The following is a 27,724-nucleotide window of genomic DNA, read 5'->3' on the forward strand; positions in this document are numbered from 1 at the left end:
AATGCAAAACACATTTTACAAACTTACAAAAACTGCCAAGAAACAGCTACTAAATTTATGGAAACATGACGAACAAGTCAACTAGACTGTGTACTACACATCATTGAAATCAAAGTATCACTTTAGGAACATAAAATCGCAAGGTCAGTTTCCCATTTTTAGTGCCTGAGAAAAGATCAGGCCACCAGATTACTTCAAATTCCCTGGTTGCTCGTCCATCTCAATTGTCAACAACCATTTTAGTTTACTGGGTGAGAATCGTGCTTGATTTCTTGCCCCATGCTCTTTAATTGGCCGCCTGTAAAGCTTGTTGAGAGTTTAACAGCTACTACTTGCAGCAACCTCCATATTCCCCCGATAGCTTTTCTTAACTCTAATGGTACAGAACTTTGATGACTCAGACCAGAAATAACATCATTCACTCTACCATCCCTGTAATAAAAAACTTTGGATTTTTCTTTCCATACAGGGGGCCGCAAATGTATTTTTACCCTCGCACGTTTATAAAAGCATTCGGCATGCCTGCGAACAAAGCTTGGATGTATGTTTCAGGAACTTAGTATCTTTCAACTCGACAACATTTGCCTGAAACCAAAATAATAATTACGAAAGTTAAGAGATTATTTACTTCTGGAGTGAAATGTACCAAATGATTTGCCCTTTCAAACATGTACCTGAGTTATCAGGTTTTGTCAATCAAAATTACACGCCGGGTTATTAGTATTCCTTGGGGACCTTCCTGTATTATCATAAATATCTAAGACAAGCAGGTCATTTAGCTGGGTAATCTATGTTAAAAACCGCGCTGTACAGCACTTAGAATTATTTTCCTCACTCATTTTTCTCACACTACAACTTCGCGTACAACGCAATTATTACTACGCAGTCATATCTGGTGTCCAATTGGTAGAAGAGCTAATTATTTTTGTTTTAGAGGTGAATTGCGATTTCTTGTATGTCCCCTATTTCGTCGAAGAAAAGCTCGAACAAATACTGAAAGTAATGAGTAAGTCACTATGAACAACTAGTGCAAAGTGACAGCACTATCGAGCCAAACTGAGAACTGTTCTTTAATGATTTTTAACATGAACCACCAATTCTTACTATTTTTAATTTCTGCGTTTTAATAGACTGACATATTCTTGAGAAGATATTAAATCGGTTAGCGCTGTTGGTCCCTTCTAAATTATTTTGGTGGAAGCGCCTCAGAAGACACTGGTTTAACTAAAACCATGTTGGGCGACGTTACATTTTGACTGCACAACCCGCAATTAAATTTAATTTTAACCGCTATTCGAGAGTGTGAAGAACGGAAAAGAGCAAAATTACATACCATCGGCCTTTCGATGCACGGACGAATTAAAACTTTTTACAATTCCACTTATCCATTGCAGGTAACTGATAGACCTTGTCCTTATTCTTGCGGGAGGCCGTACGATCTGTTGTCCATTGGCAAACTTAGCGCACTCTGCCTCGAGCGCAACAATGTGATCTTTCGATTCTCTATCTCACTAGCGCAGTTGTTGTGTTGAACATGGACGAATAATACATCGCAGCGTGTCCCGTAGGTAGCTAGAGATGCCATGCATGTTTAGGATAAGCGCTGAATTAATGGACGAGCGTTAAAGCCGCCACTCAAAAAGCACAATCGACCGTTTTTCATTGTAAGGATCAGGTCTTTCACACAGCTGTCAGAATTAAAGAGAGGAAGAACGTCGATCTCGCTCACCTAAGTAGCGAAGTACACCACGAGCGGCGACGATGATCAAACACCTGGAAGATCACCGTGGTGTCCCTCTACTCTTTGGTATCATAACCAAGAGCGAGCCCTTTCGACTTGTCACTAAGTTTTACGGTTTATAAAACAAAGGCTTCGCTCTTCACAAAGCCTTAAAGAATGAAACACTAGAAAAGCTTACTTAGCTTGGAATTATAAAAATTTCCTTTCTTAAAAATCGAAGATTTTCATGGTTTCCGTAACTTCGTATTTTTCCAAATTTCCTCTTTTACATGTTATGCTGTTTTGCATTTTCTTCAGCGTATAATTTAGTTCAGCGTCGATCATTTATCATCCTTAGAAGAAAATATTCTGATCTTTACGTTTAACTATAAAATTGCTTTGGCTTACATTGTGCGCATAAAAGGAGCGTTAAATTAAACATGAGTTGATTCCACGCGAGGGTTTTACCTGGAAAAATGCCTGCACACGAGAGACACCGACATTACCGCGTGTCCCTTTCTGGAAAACATTCGTGTTATGACAAGAAAGGTCAGCTTAAGGGTTTTGGGTTACCCAAACTATGCAATTTTGACGCCGAAAAGTGCCAAAAAGTAATTACAGAAACTTCATCCGCAACACCTTGAACGTGCTGTGGGCGCGAACTGAGATCTTCTCTTACAGTTAATAATTGCCAGGCGGAACTCAGATCCGGCTTAGCCTAATTTGCATAAATTTTTTTGGTGGGCAAAGCTCGTCATGAGAGTGGATAAAGGGAGCTAAGCTACGCTTTCGCTGCCTATCTGAGGGTCACCAGGCCAGCAGGTGCGAGGCAAACGTTAGCTGCGACGTGTGTGGAGACGAAAGGCACATCACTCTGTTCCACAGAGTAAAAGAGACTCAGGCGAGGACCCGTAGTGATAAAGAAAGAGAGGACACTAACGAGGCGAACGTGAACAATAGATGCACAGCGATTTGCGACTCGAGTGGAGGCCGATCCTGCAGCAAAATCCTATTGGTCGATGTCTACGACAGAGAACAGCCGGAACGCACTCGGCGCGTGTACGCTATCGTTGATGAGCAAAGCAACAGTTCTCTCATTAGCAGCGAACTTGCAGACGAGCTGGGAGCGGTCGGACCTCCGGAGAAATACTATCTGTCGACTTGCAGTACAGAAAGGGAACAGAAATATGGCCGTCGGATAACTGGGGTGGCAGCGCGATCAATGAACGGAGTCGAGTCGATGCTACCAACGTTAATCGAGTGTGACAGCATCCCACAAGACAAGCGTGAAATCCCTACACGAGAGATGGCGAGGAGATTTCCCCACCTACAAGAAATCGCCGACGAGATTCCACCATTTGATAGTACAGCCGGCATTCACCTCCTTATTGGAAGAGACTCGCCCGAGCTTCTCAAGGTCAGAGAGTTTAGAAATGGACCCAAAGGTGCTCCCTGGGCTCAACGACTTACTCTTGGCTGGACGATAACAGGCCAGATGTGCTTCAACTTCATAGACGGCCCGGCCCACGTGCTCGTAAATCGCACCAGTCTCCACATAACCAACGCAGATGAAGTAGAGTTAACAAAGATAGGTGGTTACGAGCTGGTACCCTGCCCTAACAGGTTTTCAGTGAAAGGGAGCCTAACACAGATGAGTGTAGAAGACAACGTCTTTACTGCCACTAGGTACGACAATCAAGTCGCCCCGTCTCGGGAAGACCGAAAGTTCCTAGAAATCATGGAAAGAGAAGTCTGCAAAAATAGCAAGGGAAATTTGGAGATGCCACTCCCCTTTCGTCAAGAGGAAGTACAAATGCCGAACAATCGAATTCAAGCAGTCAATCGTTTAAACGGCCTATTGTGCACCCTTAAAAGAAAACCGCAGATGCAGTCCGACTACTTCAACTTCCTGGAGAAAGTTATCGAGAAAGGCCATGCGTCAGTGATACCAGAGGAAGAGTTGAAATCTGAACCTACGCCCGGTAAAGTTTAGTACCTACCCCACTTTGGCGTCTACCATCCAAAAAAGCCAACACAGATCAGAGTTGTGTTCGACTCGTCTGCGGAGTATAAAGGAGTTTCGCTGAACAAGACCCTACTACCCGGCCCCGACCTAATGAATAGTCTTGTCGGCGTCTTAATGCACTTCAGGAAAGAGAATACAGCCATTATGTGTGATATCGAGCAAATGTTTCACTCCTTCCATGTCACCCCAAAACATAGAGATTTCCTACGCTTCCTCTGGTTCGAAGACAACGATATCTCCAAACGAGTTATGGAGTACCGTATGAACGTCCATCTCTTCGGTAACGGCCCAAGTCCTGCAGTAGCGACCTTCGGCCTCAGAAAAACCGCGGCTGATGGCGAGGAGGAATTTGGAGAGGAAGCAAAGAAGTTTGTGTGCAGAAATTTCTATGTAGACGATGGCTTAGCTTCGACACCAACACCACGACAAGCCATTATCCTAGTGACCAATACACAGGCCATGCTAGCGAAGTCTAACCTACGACTTCACAAGGTCGTCTCTAATTCCGTAGAGGTCATGGAAGCCTTCCCACTAGAAGATAGGGGAAAAGACATCCGCGACCTTGATTTGCGTCAAGATTGTCTCCCCACGCAGCGTTCGCTCGGAGTTTACTGGGACCTAACAAAAGATGCCTTCACCTTCAAAGTATGCTTACCCAGAAAGCCCTTCACCCGCAGAGGGGTCCTCTCAGTCGTGAATGCGGTATACGATCCACTTGGCTTGGCCGTCCCGGTACTCCTGGAAGGTAAACTCCTACTCCAACAACTAGTCAGCATGGGGAGAGGGAAGAATAACAATGCAACCCTAGGATGGGACGACCCACTCCCAGACAGTCTCCTACAAAAGTGGCAGCGATGGCGAGACTCCCTCGCCGAATTAGAAAGGGTCACAGTGCCCCGATGTTACCACCCAGCAGATTTTGGTAGAGTCGCTCAGGCAGAACTACACGCATTCTCCGACGCTAGTAAAGATGCCATAGGAGCCTGCGTTTACTTACGCTTAGTCAACGATGGCGGAGAGGTAGCCACGTCCCTTGTGTTTGGCCAATCAAAGGTTGCCCCCCTACAGACTACAAGCATCCCACGTCTGGAGCTCTGCGGAGCCGTGCTAGCCACACAAGCCGTCGCTAGAATATTGAAAGAAATAGACATCCAAATAGATGACATTAAGTTCTACACCGACTCGAAGGCAACTCTTGGCTACATCCAAAACGAGAGCCGAAGGTTCTATGTCTACGTCGCCAACCGAGTAGAAATTATCCGTAGGGTCTCCTCACCCGATCAGTGGAGGTACATTGAGACAAGTGACAATCCCGCGGACCTAGCCACGCGTTGCCTCAATGTGAGTAGTCTGGCCGACTCAGCCTGGCTGAAGGGACCGAGATTTCTCAGAAACCCAGACGCGGTACAACCTCAACGAGAGAATATTCAACTAGCCGAAGACGATCCCGAAGTTCGAAGAGAAGTGATAGCCCACGCATCATGCATATATAAATGCAGAGGCCTCGGAGCGGAGAGATTTTCACGTTTCTCCAACCTCCACTCCCTAAAACGCGCGATTGCACGCCTCATTGTCAAAGTTAAAGAGTTCAGGCGTCAAAAGAATGAACAAAGGCCACCGAAAGCCAGACAAACCTTCAGGAGTCCTACAGCAAACGAGCTAAATCAGGCAATGGACGCGATAATCCGGGCAGCACAGAAGGAAGCCTTTGGCGCAGAGTTAACGAACAAAGATCTCACGGAACAGAAAGAAGGGGGAAGATATCAAAACACGGTAAGGAAGAGAGCCCTAAAGGGCTCCCAGTTTTACGCGCTTGACCCGTTTATCGACGCCAATGGAATTGTTCGGGTGGGAGGACGACTTAGGAGAGCAGAAATGGAGTATGGAGAGAAGCACCCTGCAATCTTACCAAAAGACCACCACGTGTCCGTCCTGGTAATTCGACATTACCATAAAGAGGTCCATCACCAGGGTCGACAGATTACGAGTGGCAAAATTCGCCAAGCCGGCTATTGGCTGATTGGAGGTCATCGCATGGTAGCGAAGGAGTTAGCTTCTTGTGTGCCCTGCAAGAAGCTGAGAGGCCCCCACGTAATCCAGAAAATGGCTGACCTGCCCCAAGATAGAACCGAGGTAGGCCCACCATTCACAAACGTCGGCTTCGACGTCTTTGGTCCCTGGACCATATCCACAAGGAAGACGAGAGGTGGCGCTGCACACTCAAAGCGTTGGGGTCTTGTCTTCACGTGCTTGAATAGCAGAGCCATTCATATAGAAGTACTAGAGTCAATGGACGCCAGTTCGTTCATTTGTGCACTGAGGCGCTTCTTCGCCATACGCGGCCCAACAGCCGTATTGAGGTGCGACAGAGGGACAAACTTCGTTGGGGGACACACCGAGTTAGCCGAAGCCCTTAAAGAAATGGACGAAACAAAGATCGAGAGATTCGTCACACAACACAGTTGTGAGTGGAAGTTTAACCCACCACACGCATCCCACTTTGGAGGCGTATGGGAAAGACAGATCGGGACCATCCGCCGTGTTCTGGATGCCATGCTAGCCGACCTCGGACCAAGACAGCTGACGCACGAAATCTTGAGCACTTTCATGGCGGAAGTCGCCGCTATTGTAAATGCACGACCCATTGCAGCTTTGCCTTCAGACATCAACGACCCGCAGCCCCTGTCACCAGCCATGCTGCTTACAATGAAAACGCGACCACCAGGACCACCACCGGGCAACTTCCTGCCCCCGGACCTGTACGCGAACCGGCGTTGGAGGAGGGTCCAGTACCTAGCAGATCAGTTCTGGTTACGGTGGCGCCGAGAGTACCTCCAGAACGTCCAGCCAAGAAGAAAGTGGTACGACGCCCGAAGAGACCTGGCCCCAGGTGACGTCGTCCTTATGAAGGAAGACAGCCAGAATCGCAGTGACTGGCCTATGGGTCGAGTTACGGAGGCCATCAGGAGCGCAGATGGCAAAGTAAGAAAAGTGTCACTTAGGATTGTGAGAGAGGGTAGAGGAAAAGTGTTCCTTCGCCCCATCAAAGAGCTCATCCTGCTGGTTCCAGTAGAGGCCCAGTGACAGACCCTTCGACCACGGCAGAGAATTAAAGGACAAACAATTAGTAGAGCAAGGATCATAGACGATCCTTGGGCGAGGAGTGTCACGTTTACGGATACGAACTCTAATCTTTTTTACTTATGTAACTCTTCCGTTTTTAGCACAAAGACACTAAGAAACTTTCAATGACCTTCTATTTAATTTGTTAGCGCGCTTTGTTTGATTTCTGTTCCGTGACTAGCGAATATCCGCTCAAAGCTAGCTACATAAAGCTCTGTTCATGTCTATTTCCCGTACGTCAAAGTGTAAGAACTAAATTCGCCTTCTATAAGCAAGTAGCTCAGTTGCGAGGAGTCACTGTAGCGAAAGCATTTCGGAGCCGAACGAAGTTTAGGAGTTCTCTACCCCGGAGTCAAGATCCGATGTAAGTTACGCTTGTAATATTCTTCATTTTTATCATTTCTAGTTTCGAAGTCTTTCGGTTTTCCTTATCTCGAACCTTCATGTATCCGTTCTATAGTTTTTACCGCCTGTGCTGTACAAAGACTGCCAGCTTAAGTGAATAAAGAGTTTGATGCTGCTGCTTGTCTAAAGTTCAACACTGTGGTTATACTGGCGAACTCCGGTGCACAACACCACGTGTCTGCGGCATCGGGAACGCGACACTACTGTTTTATTCCTAGCCCCCCCCCCCAAAAAAAAATTGATACATTGATTACAGCATTGACAGATACTTTTAATGAAATCATAAAGGGAAAGGATTTTGGCCTAAATTGTTTGAGAAATAAAGCATAAAACTCAAAAGTCTTAATTAAGCATTCAGGAAATGTGTACAATTCTATAAAATAGGTCAGCGGATATCCTTTTGGTTTGTTGGACATGGTGAGGTTATCAATGAAAAATCTTGGTCCTCTTAGGGTAAAAATGTCTTGATATTGACTAGGGTAAATTTGGCAAGTATACAATTTCCTTTTCTTTTGTAAACCTCAATTATGAAGGAAGTGTAGTTGAGTTAATTAAATCTTGGGCACAATACATAACCTTGCAACTCTCTAGGTCTGTCTTTTGGGGTCAGAGTTCAAGCCGTTTGGTACTTTGATCACCTAGTTTTTCTATCTCTTTTCTAAGTTGTCTTTGTCTTTTCATTTCTGTTAACTTCGGAAAGCTCATTTATGTTGTGGCAATTAAAAATTGTTCATAATGCTTTTTTGGTCTCTGAGATAAAGGAACACTCTGATGACAGTTGTCTGTTCAAATAGGAATTTTTAAGCTGTGCATTGCCATATTATTTTATATCAAGAAAGTTGTAATGATGCATTGTTGTGATATGCAAATTTTTACAGTTTAAACTGGGTGGATTTGTTGCACCCAAATAACATCTTGTAAACATTCAGCTACTCAAAAAAGAAAATGTTAGTTGTTACTAAGAGGTTTAGTGGCATGTCATAAATAACTGAACCCTTTCACTGCGACCCACAACTGGCCAAGACTGAATTTCTCTTTAAATTATTAACATATTGTAAAGCAGACAAGTGAAATGAATGAATAAAAGTTTCAATTAGCAGATTACAAGTTGATCTAATACCAAGTTCTCCCAACTTAAATCATTAGAATTGTATAGCAGACAGCGAGGATTACTAATGAGATATAGGCTCTTTGCATGACTTAATCATGTGATCAACTTTCTGTAAACACATAAACAGTTCACTTCTGAAACATTTTGTTAATGCAAGTTGAAAGAGCGTAGTAAAATTAGGTAACCTGAGAATTTTCAGCTGTACATCTCTAAAGTTGCGCTCGTAATGCTCGCTGAAAGTTAGAAGCATTTGTATGAGAAAAACAACTTTTGCCGCCCAGTCACACTGACATGGTTTTCCATACAAATCCTTGTAATTTTGAAATTTTCAAAACTGTCATGAAATATTTCCCTTGGCATTACAGGGCTCAAATCTCCTTCTAATTAAAGACAGGCAATTTGAATTTTAACTTTTGAGATATATGGCTGAAATTCTTAGATTACCAAATTTTGATATGCTCTTTTAGCTTGTGCTGACAAAATTTTTCAAAAGTGAACTATTTTCTTGTTTACCAAATGTTAATCACGTGATTAGGTCATACAAAGAGCCTATTTACATAGAGAGGGTTAACAAAATAGGTGCATGTGAAAAAGAGACTCTTTATAAATTTAGTAGTGGACAGTTATTATGGTCTCATGGAAAATCATTCTCACTTAGCTTACAAGTCTTGGAAAGAATGTCATTTCACTAAAGTTTTAAGGTAGAGTTGTTAAGAGGAAGCCCCAAACGAGTGATTTTGAGGCTTCATGGCAGAAAAAACACTTCCAAACAAGTAATGAACTATTAATCTTTATTCGGAGCTGATTTTTTTCGAAGACTGACTACAAGGGACAGATTCTAGAGGCAATATATTTGAACTACATTCGTAACGGCTACGTAAATGCCACAGGAACCCATTACCATAGAAACCCGAAACCACGGATATTTAATTAAGATGGCAAACCTGTGGTTTTTCCTTATAAACATGTTTGCCCGTCTGCAATGAACGTATTCGCTGACAACTTCCAAGTGAGATTGCTTCGCAAGTTATAAGAACATCGTGCTAACCGTACGGTCAGCATTAGATTCCATCCACCAAAACCACCTCGGTCGAGAGGGACTGAGGTGGAACATTTAATAACTTGCAAATCATAACCAAAGATTCTCGGAAATCCGCGAGGAGACATTGCCGAAAACCCGAAGAACAAACCGAGAAACAATATGGCGGCAATTTTAAAGGGTGAACCTTTGCCTGATGGTAGAGATGCGGATAATTTTGGATACGTAGATTCTATTTATGTGGCGTATAAACTCATTGCAGAGTTCGAAACAGGATCGATGACGAAGTTTTCTTGCTTTAAGGCTGACAAAGGTTTCGGAAACACTGGCATGCCAATATATATTTCAAAGCGTTACGACGTGCTAGCTTGTATCACTCTCACCCTTGCACTACATATCACTCGAACAGAAGTCACAAAATACTCTGGGAAGATCCACAAGAAATCAAAGGTGCAAAAATTCCTTTTAATGCTGTGCCTATCATAATTTGGGAAGGAAAGTGTTCGATTGTCAGCACGGCAAAGATAGAAAAGCTGGAGAGAAAAGGAAACGAAAAGATGCAGAAGAGGTAAATGAAATATTGCACTGCACATACACATATTTTTCTTATCCGCGACATTGGTGTTACTACTGTCACCTATGGCTTGCTAACCCGAAAGGTCAGATACACATATCACTGCTGGGTAATATGACATTGATCTCAGAATACTTTTACGACAAACGCGATAACACTTCATTCTCGGCTAAATTGAAGATAGTTTAGAACTTACAAATTATAAAAACCTTTCACTGGCGTATGCTGCTGACAAAAGAGAAAATAAACGCAACCATTCTACGCTTTTTGATTCCTATCAAGCTGTTGTATGTCGGCTCCTTATCTTTCAAGGCATCACGCAATGACACTTCTTTTCGCATTCCATAAAATAGCTTGAGAAATGCACTATCACTCATCTTACGCTGATATACTTATCTTTTACAGAAGGTTGGTCACAAAGATTTCGTTTTCAAGAAAAGAAGATTTCTCGCTCAAGACACACGGAAGTTTGAGTGCAAAGCACAGATAAAAATGCGAGAAATTTCATTTTTTGCAGATCACAAGGTAGTTCCACTCATGTATTGACAGAACGTATTCGGTATCACTGTCCAAATTTCATGCTACACAGTCACCTTACTGACTGGAACGAAGATTCACGAAAGGTGGTCTCGTTCTTAGTTATTCAAGACACTTCGAGCTTCCTGGTGTTTTTCCTCTGTCTGGGACGTTAGTGTGGTCAAACAAAGCTAACGCACTGCCAGCACCAAGTTGTTTTTTTCATCCACATAAACGCGGTGAATCAATTTAAAACCCTCACAGAAAAGTTGAGTTGAAGCAGTGGGAAAAGCTTATTTGTGCACTGCATCAGAGGCATTCAGTTTACCGTTACAAGGCATCCATTTTTTTTCCTTCAAATGTATGATTTTTCGTCTTTCAGATTCAAGAAGACAGCAAAAAGAGACGGGAAACTGCGTCTAGAAATTTGCGAAAAGTTTTAGAAGAAGGGATCGCTAAGTGCGAAAGAAGGATTTACATTGAACTACCACTCATTACAGACCATCAGAATCACTTTGTTGGCGAGGTAACTTAGTGTTTAACACGAATTAATGCAACGGTCAATGAAAAAGAGTACGCGGCGGGCAAGCCAGTCAAAGTGTGACATAAAAGTGTCTGTACATTGTTCACCATGATTTTGTTGTCCTTGTTGTGATCAAAGTACAATTTCAAACATTCACACAGTACGAAAAAATGGCAAAGGAGAAAATAACTTATAGGTGTGCATTACTAGGGCGTTCCCACTTGAAATAGCTAGCATTTTCACAGTTCGAGTTTTTTATTTCTATAGGTCGCTGGCATACCGCAAACCCTTGAGATATTCTCCTTGAGATGAGAAGATCATCAAGAGGATCCACAAGCTCGTTTCGGAGGGAGTTAAGGAAATATATGAAATGAGACGGCATTTGAAAATCTTTGTGAAAGAGGTCTTGTTTCGAGATGATCAGCAACCACAAGACACAAACCGATGATACTTCCCTGGGACATCTGACCTGCGCACGCACATGTATCGAGCTACGGCTAAAAACCGCACGTCAAGAATTGACCAGGCAAGTGTCCACATGAAGACAGATGAGTGGAGAAAAGTTTACAATGCTGATTCTTTTTTCTTTCGTCCCCACTCAGAACAAGTAAACACGCCTATGGAGGTTCCAGACTAGTCTGAGAACGAAAAAGAAGGTGATCACTGCAAAATGAGGCATTAGGGTTCTTATTTATAGCGTATTGTTTATGGTATATCTGTGATCTTTGCACCTCCTTGACGAGACATCCCTTGATTTTACCATACCGCTTTCTTTTTGTTGTTGTTATTGTTGTTGTTATAGATGAGTTGGATGAGGAAGTACGTCTCACTCAGGAGGGGGGAGAACAAGAGTGGGCAATCAACTCAAAGAGGAAATGGTAATGCCAAAATTGTAAAGACCACCGAATATTAAGACTTCAAAACAGTTTGGTTTTTATATCAAGAAATTAATGTTAGGAGTAGCTGCCAGTTATAGTTAGAGTTTTATCAAGTCCATTACGGAAATTTTTTTTTTCTAAAGATTTCTACATTGTACAGGTGGAAGAACAATATGGCACGTAGTCCCCTACTAGGTTCATCAACCTAAACCCAACCCACCCATCCCACCCCGGGGATTTGTGCATAGTGCAGGTGGAAGGACAATAGGACACGTAGTCCCCTACAAGGTTTATCCACCTAAAACCCAACCCACCCATCCCACCCCGGTGATTTCTACATTGTACAAGTGGAAGAACAATAGGACACGTAGTTCCCTACTAGGTAGTTTCATAGGAATGTTTCATAACAATGTTCTGTAGGGATATGATGTAATATTACTGATGGGGATCATTATTATCCTTACAGTGGCAGAGCATGTGTATGTAAAGCAAAGCAAAGCTAATCTTAAAAAAAATGAATGGAAGAAGAGTAGGTGATTATTTGCATAAATTAATGCAATGCACATGCAAGATAGTGGAATATACTTCAGGTAAACATACATGTGCCTGTAAAAGTTTCAAATGACTGAGTTATAAAAATAAAATAATAATAAAAAAGTGGGTTTCATTGAAAATGCTTTCGTGTAAAACAATTAGAGCTGTTTGGGAAATTAAAGTAGCTGTTGTTGCAACAGAAGAACGCTTGTTTAGTGATGTTTACAAAGGAAGTGGAAATCGAAGAAATTGTGAATTGTTTGCTGCACCAAGGCTCCACAAAGTTTATTATATAGGCGATTGATTAAGGGCGCTGAAAATATGCAATATTTGAGACCGTCCAACATGATCGGTTCATTTATAATTTATCTTGAATTAAGCCTTTAATTTATTGACAGCAGTTGATAGTAGATGTCTATTACATGTCTTTAGTACGTTTGGTTGTGCCTGTTCACGAGATAACTTGTTGATAAAACTGCAAGTAGATGAAATGAACAAATGTTTTCATATTATGATTACGGACACTCGTTCTTAAAGGCACAGAAAATCAGAAGGGTGGAATGGCGAAAAATCAGTCTATAAAGGTAAAATTCTCATCAAAGCGAATAGTTACCAAAATGAAAAGGCACCTCAAGTCGGCGCAATATTTTCACAACACAATAATTACCTGTATCGCTTCATGCTAATAACACTTAAACATCCAACCAGTCTTCAGACTCGCTGGAAAAGTATTTTACAGAACTAATCTCCTGCTTTGTCTGGATAACTATCGCTGTTTTTGACAATTCTCAAGGCGAGGGCGACTGAAGAACCACGATCGCGCTTCATAACTGGACGGCCAGCCTAAGTCAGCAAACAGTACACAACTCCAAACAAAATGACTCCCCTATACCGCTATTTGTTAAGACGTGGTTTTAGTATTAAAAACCCATTCAAAGGATCAAATATAACAAACAAAGAGAAGTATCATGCATATTTTCCAACTTAAAATCACGCAAAAGGCCGATGTCTTCATCTAACTCAGTCTACAAACATATAGAAGCGCTTGGCAGCACAGGCAGCCCAAGCTCACTACTAGAAAAGCGGACGTGACTCTTACCGTGTTGCGTAACGTTTTATATTTATAAAGCCCTGATCAGCCATTTAGTGTGCGAATCGCTAGGAATGATTCAGCATTAGATTCCATCCACCAGACACCGCAGAAATACGTTTTCGTGACGTCACAGGAAGTAGTCAGTGGTCATCAACTTCAGGCTGCGAACACAGGCAGCCCAAGCTCACTGCTAGAAAAGCGGACGTAACTCTTACCGTGTTGCGTAACATGCACACCGGAAATGTTGTTCCATGTCTCGCATGTTCAGCACAAAAACTGTTTTTCAGGAGACTGGATGCCTAATTTGCTTTGTAAGCAAACTCAAAGTATTGAAGATGAATACATGATACTTAGTCATTTGTAGCATCCAGGTTATATATCAAGATATATATAGATTCTACTAACTTTTACAATGAGCACTGAACTGTGACACTAGATATGTGCAGGTGTAAGTACTAAAAGAAGGAATGACCATAGGGTCCATTTTTGATCAAGTTGGCAATAGTAACACAATCCTGATGATTGTTGAGTAATTTGTAGTTGGATTGGCCTTGTAAGTCAAGCCAATACCCTTTTAGCTTGAAAGTAAATGATGCTTTAACTAGTTTTGATGGATTCTGGATACTGTAGAAAAGCCAGAATTTCTCATCTTCTGACTCAGTAAACACTGGGACAATAAGCCCTTGTGCTTCTGTGGAGTGTTGAATATTAGCACCGACAGCAAGCCATGCATCATCTTCAAAATAAAAACTATATTCATTTAATCTTAGTCTCTCTTCCTGGTCAAGTCTGAACTCCACAACCTCCACATCTTGTTCTTTAATCTTCTCAGACAGTCTAACTACCCTTTCTGCACATTGTCTGTCCACTATCCTGGACAGAAGAGTGACTACTGTTTCAGGCTGAGTTAGAGAGGGAATAACATTCCTGTTGCTTTGCAAGTTGATATCTAAATTATCGGTAATCACAAATTTAATTTCGCTTTTTTTCTCCATTATGGCCTGGAGTTGCTTATTGCCATAATGGAAGGGTTTCTTAAAGAAAATGCCATCTGGGAGATTTTCTACTGTAAAACCCCCACGTAGATACGGCACCCTGCTGCCTGGTTTCTTTATTGCTTCACCTACAGTGCAAAAGAAAGAGAAACATTGATTGGTAATGATAATAGCACTGAGTGGAGTAAAATGTAGGAAGTAATTGGGGAAGTAACGAGCCTGAGTACCCCTGAAATGTATGACAGTAAGTCATATTGACCATTTCCACATGTCCCATCATACACTTTCTTTGCTAAAATGTGAGACACAAGGTAGGAATAAGTACTTCAATTTCATTGGCTAGTGCCATTTTCCACTGGATTTTCATTGGCTGCATATTACTGTCAGATTTGACCTGTCCAATTACAAGCAGCTGTAATGATTATCACACAGGCCAAATTGGACAGTTTGCTCATTACAGTATTCAGATTAAGGATCAAATAATCGCTGTTCAGAATCAATCAGGTTTGAGGATTTTGTTATAGACATCATCATCATCTTTGTTGTTACCGCCTCCTGGTTAGTTCAATTGCTTAGAGCGCCAGATTGTGTTGTGCGGGCTCAAGGCCCAGTCGGATCAATACTCATGGCCTTAAAATACCTGAGGAGAATTTTCTACCTTTCGATAATATCAAGAAATGGATAGATATTCTAGTCTTCTTGGATAAGGACGAATAAACTGTAGGCCCCGTCTCCTGCAGGGTTAGAGGTCGGAAATGTGAATTTCCCACACACGAGATTACTGTGTGATGGATGTCCTCCACTGGGGTGGGATGTGTGGGGGGAAAGGTGAGGTCGTTACATGGACTGAAGTGGCTGGCAGAGGCGCCTGATAATGTTGACGTCTGATCTCAACCTTAATAACATTGTAAACCTTAGCAATTCAGCCCATGCTGCTATTAAGGTATATATCGAATAAGCCATTCACAACCAATCAGCTAATAATAATAATGATGACAATGATGATGATGATGATGACAACAATTACATGATAATATCTGTACTATAAAGTAAATAATATGTATATTTTTAAACCTACTGTATTTGGAATTGAATAGCTGTTGTACATCTTTGTATGTGAACCTCTCATTGGTGCAAGCTAAATAAATAAAGAGAGAGGTACTATGTAGTTTCTGGTCTATTTTGATAACATATTCACCTTATTTACAATCATGAATAATCTCGTCAATTGGATGACACACTGAATAGTATAAGCTACTGATATAAGCTTCTGCTAAATACAGTTGCATGCTAAAAAATCAACAGAACACTTTCAAAGATGTTTATAATATTACTAATTCAAAGTAATAATATAATACCAAAGTGGTCTCGGAATTTGATGTTGATGTCAGGATTCAGGCATAAAAAAGAGTACCCTGCACTTGATCCAAAGTTGTACACTTGGCCTGAAGTGTCTTGAAAAATCAGAGAAGATTCACAGCCTAAGTCTTCCAGAAACATGATCTGTTGAAGTAGATGAAAAAGTAAAATGTGGCACGAGGATAATTACTCAAAAGGACAAAAACATCTGCATGTTCCATTAATTACCACAGAGTATAATTAACAATTATTCGCCGAAGGAGAGGTGAATATCATCAAATAATTCCCGAGACGAAGTAGAGGGGATTATTCCACAATATTCACCGAACCTGAGGTGAATAATTGTTTTAGTATAATTTCAGAGCTGAACAACAGAGAAATTTCTAAAATCATAACATTTTAGTAACATTTACTAACATTTTATTTTAACATTTTATATAAACCATGCAGAGCAGTTTATATAGCGTCATATAAGGAACCGCTCGACCAATCAGATTGTTGGAAACTCTTTGCTCAGCTCTGAAATTATACTAACAACAATTAGAAATTATTCATCTACTTTTAATAAAGTTTTAAATTATTCTGAATTTTCATGGTTTATGCTGCCTAATTGGAATTTGACTTAGAGATTATTTCTTAAAGTGATTGAAATCTTTACCTCATTTAGAAGATTTTTCCTGTGAGCCGATATCAACTTAGATTTTTGAGCCTCACTAAGCTCTGAAACATCTGGGGCCTTTAAACTTTCTGCTTTTCCTTTGAACTCATCTTTTTCTGCAGATGTCATGTCATGCCACTTCTTGGCAGCTTCTTTGTTCTTTTGAGGCAAAGACAATTTCTTGCACTCATCTAGCAAAAAAAAAATTAAGTTTTCATTTCCACAGAATATCAATTGAATTAGTTTGATTATTATAGTGTCACTGCATGATTTTCAGTTTCCTCAGCAATCAAAGATCTAACTAAAATTGAAAATAAATTAATCAACCACTCTATTATGTTGTCAAAGGTTAAAAGAAGCTGAGGATGAAAACCCTTTTGGGTTACAATATAGAGCTCTGTCGGACCCCCACCCTTGCAAGTACCCCTCCTGGGGTTTAGAAACATTTAACAAAACCACAGTCCATTATTGATTTAAATCTGGTATTCTGGCACCAAAATAAAACTAACATCCAGCAGACAAAGCTAGGAGAGAAAGCTACAATATTCATTTCTTAGAAATAATTCACTGGTAGAGGTTTATTAATGATACCCATAGACGTACAGGCACCCTTGGACTTGGAGGGGGGGGGGGACTGTGACCTTCATGCCTGAAAAAATTACACAATTTCCTAATGTGTTAGCATTAAACTGATGCAGAACTGCCTTAAAATTGATTCTAATGTTGCCTGAATTCTAAGCATTTTGCCTGACAAATGCTGAAAAATTCTTTTAAATGGGGGAGGGGGGGGGGGGATTTGCAAACCCATCCCCCAGGATTGTAATGCCTCTAATGTAACCCTATAATTATTTTAGCAATGGTCTATAATAGTTACAATGCATGTAAATAATTTGTTCTTAGTGTTTGAAAACATTATCAGGCCTCTCACCTGACTTGAAATACTCTGAACAGAACATGTTGTAGGAGTGTGAGCCACGTGAACCCGTCGGAATCTTAATTGGTTTTGGAGCTGCTTGTACTCCAGAACTTATCTTTTCCTTTTGTCTAGCATTTCCAATCCATTTCTATATAAATGTATCACATTAAAATAAAGTATTTCAAAATGCCTTAAGCTACAATAGCAACCCTTCCCTTTTCGCCCTCTTTCCCTTGCTGGCCCTATAGAGGCCCAGCCAGGGTGAATTCCTACAAGGGACATGCATGGCCAAAAAAGTAGTGATAGCATAATATATGAAAGTCTGAAAAAATTAAGATCTTGTTCACCAAAATTCCGACAACAACAACAAGGTGGAGAAATATAGACAAAATAATGACACCGTAGCTTTTTAAATTCAGACAAGCAACACAGGGAACCCCCTGGCAGGACCTGACCCTATTAATACCCATGCAAGCTGCACGCAGAAACTCTGAGCTTGTATACTTTACTTGATCAATAGATTGTATTCGATCCAGAACAGAATCATTGGCTGGCTACAAATTCATAAAGGTAGATCTTCTTGGCATGTACATGGATGTCGAATGGATGATAAATGTAACATTCAACCACTCTAGATTGAGGATAGATTGAGGATGTGACCTAAACTTCGAGCCAGGATTCGATCGTTAGCTAACAGGTTACCTACTATTAACACTTTTAGGTTAGCCTACTTGTCAGCTCCAATTAGCCAAACTTGTGCTCCGGTTAGCCTCAGAGCACTCAGGTTAGCCTAACTAGCTCTTCTGTTGGCCAACAGGGCAACGTTTGGCCTACGTTTCACTAAGATTGCTTACGTTAGCTCTCAATAGGGTAACACAAAATAATTATTCTTTATAATTTATAATAACGAATGAGTAAACGCCTATCTTCTTTTACCGGTATATTCTTGATCATTGATTATACTGCAGACTGCAAGCGTATTTTCGAGCATAAAACGGTACAAAACAATTATTTAAAAGAAAACATGGGAGCTTCCTTTAATTAACGAGGCAAACAATTACCACAACGCCTCATTATGAATAGTACAATCGTACAGTGAACTTCCTTGACCTTGGTGTATGACGGGCAAAATTTTGTTTAAGATTCAATCCTTGAAAAGATAAGTTGGTGCAGTACATAGAGTAAGGGAAGTATAATTCTGAAGGACAATATACCACTACATCATTTACATATGTCGGTGCGCTTTGAAGAAAGCAGCAGTCACCACAATGATCGCTATTATTATTCAACGAGATGTAAATAAGTGGCGGGGTATTCCGCATACATCAAACATGGTAGTGTTTCAGTCCAACTAATAAATATCTTACCTTTACTTGATCAATAGTCAGCCCAGTTTCCTCGGCTGCCACACCAATCTTTCCCGTATTATCAGAACACAGGCAGCCCAAGCTCACTACGAGAAAAGCGGACGTGACTCTTACCGTGTTGCGTGACGTTTTATATTTATAAAGGTTTGTATGGGATGTTACCGGTTTGCCTTAAAAGAGAGAAAAAAATGTCTTGTTTTGAAATAAAATGGGCTCACCTTATTGCCTTGTTGTTTTCTCTGTTGATTCCGAGCATCTCAGGCCATTTTGAAGCGTTTTCGGCGAGTTAGCGCAACGTAGCGCTAACTCGCCGAAAACACTTCAAAATGGCCTGAGACGCTCGGAATCAACAAAGAAAACAACAAGGCAATAAGGTGAGCCCATTTTATTTCAAAACAAGACATTTTTTTCTCTCTTTTAAGGCAAACCGATAACATCCCATACAAACCTTTATAAATATAAAACGTTACGCAACACGGTAAGAGTCACGTCCGCTTTTCTCGTAGTGAGCTTGGGCTGCCTGTGATCAGAACTGCATTTTTTCATGCCGCCGTCATAATATTCTTGTAGTTTTGACTTTTGTACATCGCTTATTTTATTATATGTTCTTTTGCGAGCTCTACTTGAATCCTTGTCAGTCATAGTGACGAAGAAGCGCCAAAAGTACACGACAAAGCCGATAATACCTGAACGTCCAAACCAAGTAGAGCTAGCGAATTCGTAACTATTCGGTAAAGGATTTCCCCTTACGCATTCCAAGTAAAGGAATTTGATTGGTCGAAATGTTTATACATATTTGATAAGCTACTGGGAAGACTTAGATGATCATTTGACACGGCTTGAACCCACTGATCTAAATTTAGATTATATGGGTGTTAGCCATTTAGATTGTGTAAGTAGGGTGCTCAAATAGCCGCAAAACCAATGTTGCTCCACTTGTAACTACAGTATCAGATCGATTAGGATTTTGACAACTGAGATGTGCAAATATATCGGTCTAGACGGTTTTGCATGCGGTTTTCGGATTTGAGCGTTTTATATTTTTTTTGCGGTTTTGTGGATTCAAATAGCCCCCAACGCCCCCTCCTTTATCATTATTAACAGTATCGCTGTTTAAGTCAACCCCGGCCCCAAAGTCCTCATCCGCTAAATCTTCTCCCTCTCAAAAGGAGGCAAGGTGGAATTTCTAGCCTAAACAGTCCAGGCTTTAAATCCCTTCTGAGAAATTTTAAGTGAACCCCACCTAAACTCCGAGTACTGTTCTTGGTTACGCTTTGTGATTCCGATTACTGTTCTTAGTTACGCTTTGTGATTTCGTATATGACATAGGGACTGCTTTGTGCGCCCACAGCACTAGCTTTTGATTGACAGAGCGAAAAGTTGGTTTAGGTATATATATGAAACCGTATGTGGAGTGTCAGGTGCCAGGTTAGACGTCCTTAACTAATCCGTGTCGTCATAACTTTTTTGTTGTGTGGTCGAAAACGAAGAATTCGCTTTCTTATGCATGTTAGGATGTAACCTTTCCCAACGATCCGAAAGATAGACATGGCTGATCTGGGCGAGGCAGGTCATGATCAAGGAACAACCACACGAAACGGTTGTTGTGATCCACGGTGGATTATAACCACAAAGGAAGGATGGCTAAAACTTGTCGAAGCTATCCTGACTTTCTTGACGTTTATCATTCTGTCTAGTTTTCCCGGTAGCTTCAGAGCGGAATACGAGTTTTTGATCGTCGTTGCCACTACAGCCTGGGTCTTTGTGATGCTGCACATCTTCCTAAGAATCACTCACATCTTCGAGAAGCTCCCGCCCGCTCTCACGCAGCCTCTCCTAGGAATGATCGGTTGTTTCTTCGCTTCTTTAGCCTTAGTCATCGGTGCTGCCGTAGTTTACGGTAGAGGGAAAGCCTACGACTTCGTTACATTAGAAACGTCAGGGATCTGCGGATTCCTATCTGCATTGCTCTTCTTTTGCGAGGGTGTTTATTTCGTCTTTCGATATTGCCGAGTGCCAGAACATCGTGCACAAGAGAAACCAATTGAAAATATCGAGGCTGACGATTTTGTACAGCCCTCCAAGCCATCTTACTAAGGTAATTCTCGTGATGTTATGCAGGTTCGTTTTTTCCGCTTTCATCTACGTGCTCAGAACTCCTCAAGCTAAGAGCAAGTACCTCTTTTCCTCTTAAATTTAACACCATCCAAATTGTCGAAGAGGAACGAGTGTCCTATTAAACTCTAACAGCCCTCTTAAAATTTAAGTAGTGGTTGAGGGAATTTTTGTTTCAATGCCCAACAAAATTAACATTGCCCAACCCTTTGAAATATTACCAAACCAGTATTTGGAAAGAGTTCCATATAACCCCATACAATAATTATGCATTCCATTTCATAAAGACTAAAATTAATATAAAGGTTTCTTTGACAACAACAACAACAACTTTATTCACCCTGAGAAGATTAAATTAACATCAAATAAAAAAATTAAAACTAAGAGGGTGTTGGCTTCCTAATATAACTAGAAGGTTAACAAGGCTAGGAACATTAATTATGCAACACTATATGCATAATTAATGTATGATGTCCAATGGAACTCTTGCCCCAATATTTTTCTCTGGCTAGTCTTAAGGCACCTTTTATGCATCGGTTTCCATTGGTTTTGGTCATGTTAATTTATGGAAGTCATTGTGGCAATTGACAGAGGCACAAATGACATGAAACATAGTGTGGGGACTAACAAAGGAACCCACAGTGTCCCTTTTTTCTTTCAGATTTCAATTTCAATTTCAATTTCAATTTCAATTTCAATTTCAATTTCAATTTATTTATTTGTTAGCAAAACAATAATATCACAGTCCTAGGTGACCCGCAATTAGCAAGCTATTCTAGGCGGGCCACCCTTCTAAAACAAGTGCTGTCTCTGCTAATGATCACATACCGATACAATTAAACAAAGATAATCATTAAATAAAAATACAATTGTTAAATAAAATAAAATAAAATTAAGTCCGTTGAATAATTAAATAATCAATTGCAAAGTTATCAAGATATATAATACAATTGAAACAAGACTTAAACGAAGAGTTACTTTATCAAGAGATATTTACAAATTTCTGAGCAGCGTATATCAACATTCATCTCCTCATTTTCCAAAAGTTTTAACAGGCGATTTTTAAGTTCACGCTTAAACGGGGTTCTGTTTTTAATACGAAGTTCTTTTGGGATGCTATTCCACAATCTTACACCTATTCTAGCAAAAGAAAATAAAAGTTGGTTAGTTCTAGACGCTTTAACGTATAGATTAGCCGTTGCTGAGAATCTTGTGAAATGGTGATGAACCTGCTCGGAGTGGAGAAAGAGCATAGAAATATTAGATGGGGCACGGTGATTTCAACGTACACAACAAATTTATACCTCAGATTCCCGAAAACTACTATTATAATAGATTATTCTTGTATCTTTTGACACGCCTTGATATAACATAAGCTGATTGACTAGGAAGATCCTCCGGATAAAAGGGAATCAAACTTACTTATCACACCACACAGAATGTAAGGCTGGATTTCTGGACACTTATTTCACAATCATTACATTAAGATTTAATAGCTCAAATTGAAACTAATTATCCCACTACTGACAATGGGTTAAATTGATTCACAACGATCTGATTGGATAACAAATTTTCTAAAGTAGGTAATGGAGTTTAAACCATGAACTTTATTTCCAACCTGCCAAATATAAAAATCTGCGCGCATCTAGGAAACGTGTTAGCCAACCACGCACTTATAAATTAAGTAATTTTGACCTAGAGGTTGGTACCTCTGTCAGGAAAAGGTCTTGGGGCTATTAATATATCTTATTAACCAAGTGTGAGGGCCGTACTGGGAAAATATCGGCCTGAGGTCTTGACAGTACGGAACTAGCGCAGCAAGGTCTGCCCAAAAAAGACCGAGCGCCGATATTCTTCCAGTACGGTCCCGAGCAAGCTTGGTTAATAAGAGATTTATTATACGACTGAAGTTCAAAGGGACACAAGTGTGGTATCATTCGGGACCATTCGGGACAGTGCCCGGTCCAATACTTAGAGAATATTGACCAGCAATAGAACATTTTGATTGGTCGATTTTAGTCATTGGCTCTCCGACTGCCTGATTCGTGTAATAATTACAAATAATACCTCTTGGAAGGAGCACTTATTTATGATAGTGGCTATAAGGAAAATGGGATGATGGGTTCCCTAAAAGGAGAAATTGTGCCAGACCGGTGAACTGTACACCTCTGCTGCTGCTTTATTGTTCATTAGTTTGCTCACATTTGTGTTATTGCTCACAGGTTTGGGGGGCCCTCAGTCAGTTGCAAACCAGTTGTTTCTTAGTAAACAGGTGCAGGGAAGAGCTATGCATTTTATTGTAGGTAAAGACAGAGACCTGTCTTGTAAGGACCATCTTATCAAACTTAAGTTAGTACCACTAAATTACTGGCTTGAATATCTAGACTAAGTTTTCTTCTATAAGTGCATGAAAGGTGATGTTAACTTTGCCAGACATTTTGATAAATATTTTTCATATGTAAGGGGATGCTCTCACCAAGCTAGTACTGTGCTTTATCCCAGGACAAAAAGAAATTGTACCTTGCATTTTCAGGAATATTTCTTCAATAGAATTTGTATCATGTGGAATAGTATCTCTGATGAATTATCAAGTTGGGTAAATCCTTGAGTTCATTCAAGTGCCAACTTAAATCATTATATTTTAAGTGACTTTACAATGTTTCCTTTGGGGGACAGCATTCATTCATTTAAGATTATCTGTCCCAAATGTAGAAGAGTAAATTTTTATTGTGCATGCACTTGTAAATTATTAGTTAACCAATTAACTTATTTATTTTTGGTTGATGGATTGGAGAAGGGTTTTTTTTTTTTTGTTTTTAAATTAATATTACCATGGGGCTGGGCTGGTAGTCGAATCTTGTAGGGGCGTAATGTCTGATTATTAATACTACCTGACGTACATTTCAATTAGTGTACAAATCTTTAAATGAATAAATAAATTCTCAAAATAGGCAATTTTGGTTGGGATGAAACTTATTTTAGTCTCCTCTTTTGAAGAACATTGCAGAAAATTTTTATGTTGAAAATAATTTTTTACAGTGAAGTTAAGGGGCATGAAAAATTTAGTTGGCTGCAGTGATCATACATTAAGTTTTTCCTTTTGGATAACTGTGTAATTCTTAATTAGATTGAGTAGGAATGGAATTTTGTGTTAGATGCATACATGTAGCCTCATGTGGTGGATCAAAAACTTCCATCTCATAGCAGACCACTATTTTATTCCTAGCCCAAAAAAATTGATACATTAATTACAGCATTGACAGATACTTTTAATGAAAACATAAAGGGAAAGGATTTTGGCCTAATTTGTTTGAGAAATGAAGTGTAAAACTCAAAAGTCTTAAACATGCATTCAGGAAATCTGTAGAATTCTAATAAATACGTTGGTGGATATCCTTTTGGTTTGTTGGACATGATGGGGTTGTCAATGTAAATTGATTATCTTGGTCCTCTTCGGGTAAAAATGTCTTGATATTGACTAGGATAAATTTGGCAGGTATACAATTTCATTTTCTTAGGTAAACCTGAATTGTGAAGGCAGTGAAGTTGAGGTAATTGAATCTTGGGCACAATACATAACCTTGCCACTCTCTAGGTCTGTCTTTTGGGGTCATAGTTCAAGCCCATTGGTACTTTGATCACCTAGTTTTTTTTTATCTCTTTTTTTAAGTTGTCTTCCCTTTCAATTCTGTTAATTTTGGAAAGCTCATTTATGTTGTGGCAATTAAAATTGTTCGTAATGCTTTTTTGGTCTCTTTCAGATAAAGGAACACTTGGATGACAGCTGTCTGTTCAAATAGGAATTTTGAAGCTGTGCATTGCTATGTTATTTTATATCAAGAAAGCAGTAATGATGCATTGTTATGGTATGCAAATTTTTACAGTTTAAACTGTGTTGATTTGTTGCACCCAGATAACATCTAATTGTAGACATTTAGTTACTCAAAAAAGAGAATGTTAGTTGTTACTAAGAGGTTCAGTGGCATGTCACAAATAACTGAACCCTTTCACTCCCACAACTGGCCAAGACTGAATTTCTCTTTAAATTATTAACATAATGTCAAGCAGACAAGTAAAATGAATGAATAAAAGTACGGTATTTACCTGTGTATAATACATGCCCATGTATAATGCACACCCTTATTTTCACCCTAATTTATCAGGAAAAAAAAGTTTTTCATGTTAAAAAAGACAAGTTAAATATTCGCACAATTATTTATCAAGACAACAAGAATAAGAAAAATACTATATCGTTAACATCAATATATTTTGCTACTTAGTTATTTATGACACTCTTGAAATCAAACTTTAGGACTTCAAGCAAGGCCTAACTAATTTGACAATTCCATGGCCCGGTAAATATTATGAGTGAGCGACAATATGTCCGAAAAGTATTGAAGATTTTGTGTCATATCATCGTATTTTAAGAATTTTCAAAATAACTCGATGCAATTTTCTGGCCGTAAAGTCAAGTAGACAACAATATAACCACGATGAATTCCACTGCGTGCGCTTTGTACATGTTAAAAATTCTCGTGTTTTTCGCTTATAACAGCAAATCAAGAACTGCTTTAAATAAAGCTTTTGTCCTGAAATATTTCTTGCTCACTTTCTTGCTTCTCATTGAAAAATTTCATGTAACACAAGATCTCTTCACACGTGGCCAAATTTGCGTATTATTCACTCTGAATTCCGATCCACATGCCTGTTTACTTGCAAAAGTATTTAGCGATTTTTGTCTTTCCTCTTGATTTTAGAGTAAAAACTTGATATGCACCCATAACTTTTCATTGAAAATAAGTTACTAAATCAAAACTTTAAATGTGTTACTTTTTTTGTTGTGTTTTTAACGTGTGCGTGACAAACAATAGAATCCGTGTATAGTACTCACCACGATTTTGGTTATTTTTGTAGAAAAAAAGAGTGTATTATACTCAGGTAAATACGGTATCAATTAGCAGATTACAAGTTGATCTAATACCGAGTTCTCCCAACTTAAATCATAAGAATTGTATGGTGGACAGGGAGGAGGATTACTAATGAGATACAGACTCTTTGCATGACTTGATCACATGATCAACTTTCTGTAAACAAAAAAACAGTTCACTTTTGAAACATTTTGTCAGCACAAGTCGAAAGAGCGTTGTAAAATTGGGTAACCCGAGAATTTTCAGCTGTATATCTCTAAAGTTGCAATTGTAATGGTTGCCAAAAGTGAGAAGCATTTGTATGAGAAAAAGACTTTTGCCACCCAGTCATGCTGACTTGGTTTTCAATATAAATCCTTGTAATTTTGAAATTTTCAAGACTGTCATGAAATATTTGTTTAAGCATTGCAGGGCTCAGATCTCATTTTAATTAAAAACAGGCAATTTGAGCCCTTAAATGCTGAAGTTTTGAAAATTTAAGAATTTACGAGGATTTTCAACTTTTGAGATATACAGCTGAAAATTCTCAGGTTACCAAATTGTAATATGCTCTTTTAGCTTGTGCTAACAAAATTTTTCAAAAGTGAACTATTTTCATGTTTACCAAAAGTTGATCATGTGATTAAGTCATACAAAGAGCCTATTTACATAGTAAGGGTTAACAAAAGAGGTGCATGTGAAAAAGAGAGACACAATAAATGTAGTAGGGGACAGGAGAATCAAGGAAAATCATTCTCACCTAGCTTAGAAGTCTTGGAAAAATGTAATTTGAATAAAGTTTTGAGTTAGAGTTGTTTAGAGTAAGGATCAATGGCAGAAAGTTGCAGGGCTCCAAGCTCAACGTCTTTTCAAAGTCCCCACTTTGCATCTTAAACTTTTAAAAAAGTGCTCATCAGGAATAAATTATTAGTCACAAGCCAAATAAAATTGGAAAAAAATTCCTCTTGTGCATGCAGTGTTACATATGTATGCGTTATTAACCTAGAAGGAGGTCAAGATGGCTGGATATTGGCTGAGTTCTTTTTTTGCATATTTATGGACTGAGATGAAGACGAAGTCCCTAAAAACACAAAAAAAGAATGAGCTTGGTTAACAAATGATTTATTATATAGCAGAAAGATTTGCTTGATTAAGAATTAAGAATGACTTGTTTACTTTGAGAGCCGGGAAAGAAAGCTAACTGTGTTTGTTGCACAACAAGTTGTTTCTGTTTTCTTTGTTTTGACTATCTTCTGCTGCTTTTTGTGTTTCCATCACCAAAATTGTCCAAGAATCATGAACATAGTTCTAATTCTATTTTTTCCTTGCACTTGATCAATGTAGGCAATCCCAAGGGGTAGCCAATCAGAACACAGGATTATTCTCTTGCCCACGGGCACCTGCTAGTGATGCAATAATAATATTTTATGCAAGTGTATATTTATCTTATTTTAACTTTACACCATAAAGGCTAAATGATAATCTTTAGATATTGTAATTAAAAATAATTACTGATCCCCCTGAAATTCTATTGTTCTCTCTCTGCATTAAATCAATGATTGTAGTCTTTAACCTATTGACGTCCAGTGCGCCCGTATGCGCCCATGGGGACTCACACCCTTTCTACGCCTTGTGACGTCATCACTTTTAACCCTGGAGCACAAATTTGAGCACATACTTGAACATGTTGAAAATATCTTACAAACGATACCAGAATGAGCGCAATTGAGTAAAGGAGATTGGAGAAATAGCCAAAAAAACCATGCAACTTTGACCTGAAAATCTGGACGAAAATCTTGTTCCATTACCCACCTACCTTTCTGAGCATGTGGTTTGAAAATAATGAGTAGTTTCTGAAAAATCTC

The 27,724-nt window shown here is 39.6% G+C and overlaps 3 protein-coding genes, 1 long non-coding RNA gene and 1 pseudogene across 5 annotated transcripts in view; 4 read left to right on the forward strand and 1 right to left on the reverse strand.

Annotated features, from left to right (window-relative positions):
* The window catches only part of LOC148728241 (uncharacterized), a 29,792-nt gene extending 21,417 nt beyond the window's left edge, over positions 1-8,375 (forward strand). The window contains exon 2 of the mRNA XM_088724598.1: positions 8,030-8,375. The gene's annotated coding sequence lies outside the window, so the exon portion shown is untranslated. The remainder of the gene's footprint in view (positions 1-8,029) is intronic.
* LOC111338747 (uncharacterized) lies at positions 3,837-8,375 on the forward strand. The gene is made up of 2 exons (XM_088724590.1): positions 3,837-7,233; positions 7,330-8,375. The coding sequence occupies exon 1, from the start codon at positions 3,837-3,839 to the stop codon at positions 6,828-6,830; it is 2,994 nt and encodes a 997-aa protein (XP_088580716.1). The 3' UTR covers positions 6,831-7,233; positions 7,330-8,375.
* Positions 8,376-8,515: 140 nt separating this feature from the next.
* LOC148728245 (uncharacterized) lies at positions 8,516-12,641 on the forward strand. Its single transcript, XR_015988534.1, has 4 exons — positions 8,516-9,992; positions 10,404-10,523; positions 10,897-11,040; positions 11,305-12,641. It is a non-coding gene; the product is annotated as an uncharacterized LOC148728245 (long non-coding RNA).
* A 165-nt stretch (positions 12,642-12,806) lies between these two features.
* LOC148728246 (uncharacterized) lies at positions 12,807-19,606 on the reverse strand (annotated as a pseudogene). The gene is made up of 7 exons (XR_015988535.1): positions 19,371-19,606; positions 18,838-18,923; positions 17,483-17,618; positions 16,555-16,745; positions 15,896-16,040; positions 15,616-15,675; positions 12,807-14,665 (listed from the first exon to the last, which is right to left on the reverse strand). The product of XR_015988535.1 is annotated as an uncharacterized LOC148728246 (transcript).
* Positions 19,607-20,174: 568 nt separating this feature from the next.
* Positions 20,175-27,385, forward strand: LOC148728247 (uncharacterized). The gene is made up of 2 exons (XM_088724600.1): positions 20,175-20,935; positions 24,714-27,385. Exon 1 carries the CDS (start codon positions 20,386-20,388, stop codon positions 20,932-20,934), a length of 549 nt encoding a protein of 182 aa, XP_088580726.1. The 5' UTR covers positions 20,175-20,385; the 3' UTR covers position 20,935; positions 24,714-27,385.
* The last annotated feature ends 339 nt before the right edge of the window (positions 27,386-27,724 follow it).

Source organism: Stylophora pistillata, chromosome 6 (assembly GCF_964205215.1).
Source record: "Stylophora pistillata chromosome 6, jaStyPist1.2, whole genome shotgun sequence".
Taxonomy (NCBI): domain Eukaryota; kingdom Metazoa; phylum Cnidaria; class Anthozoa; order Scleractinia; family Pocilloporidae; genus Stylophora; species Stylophora pistillata.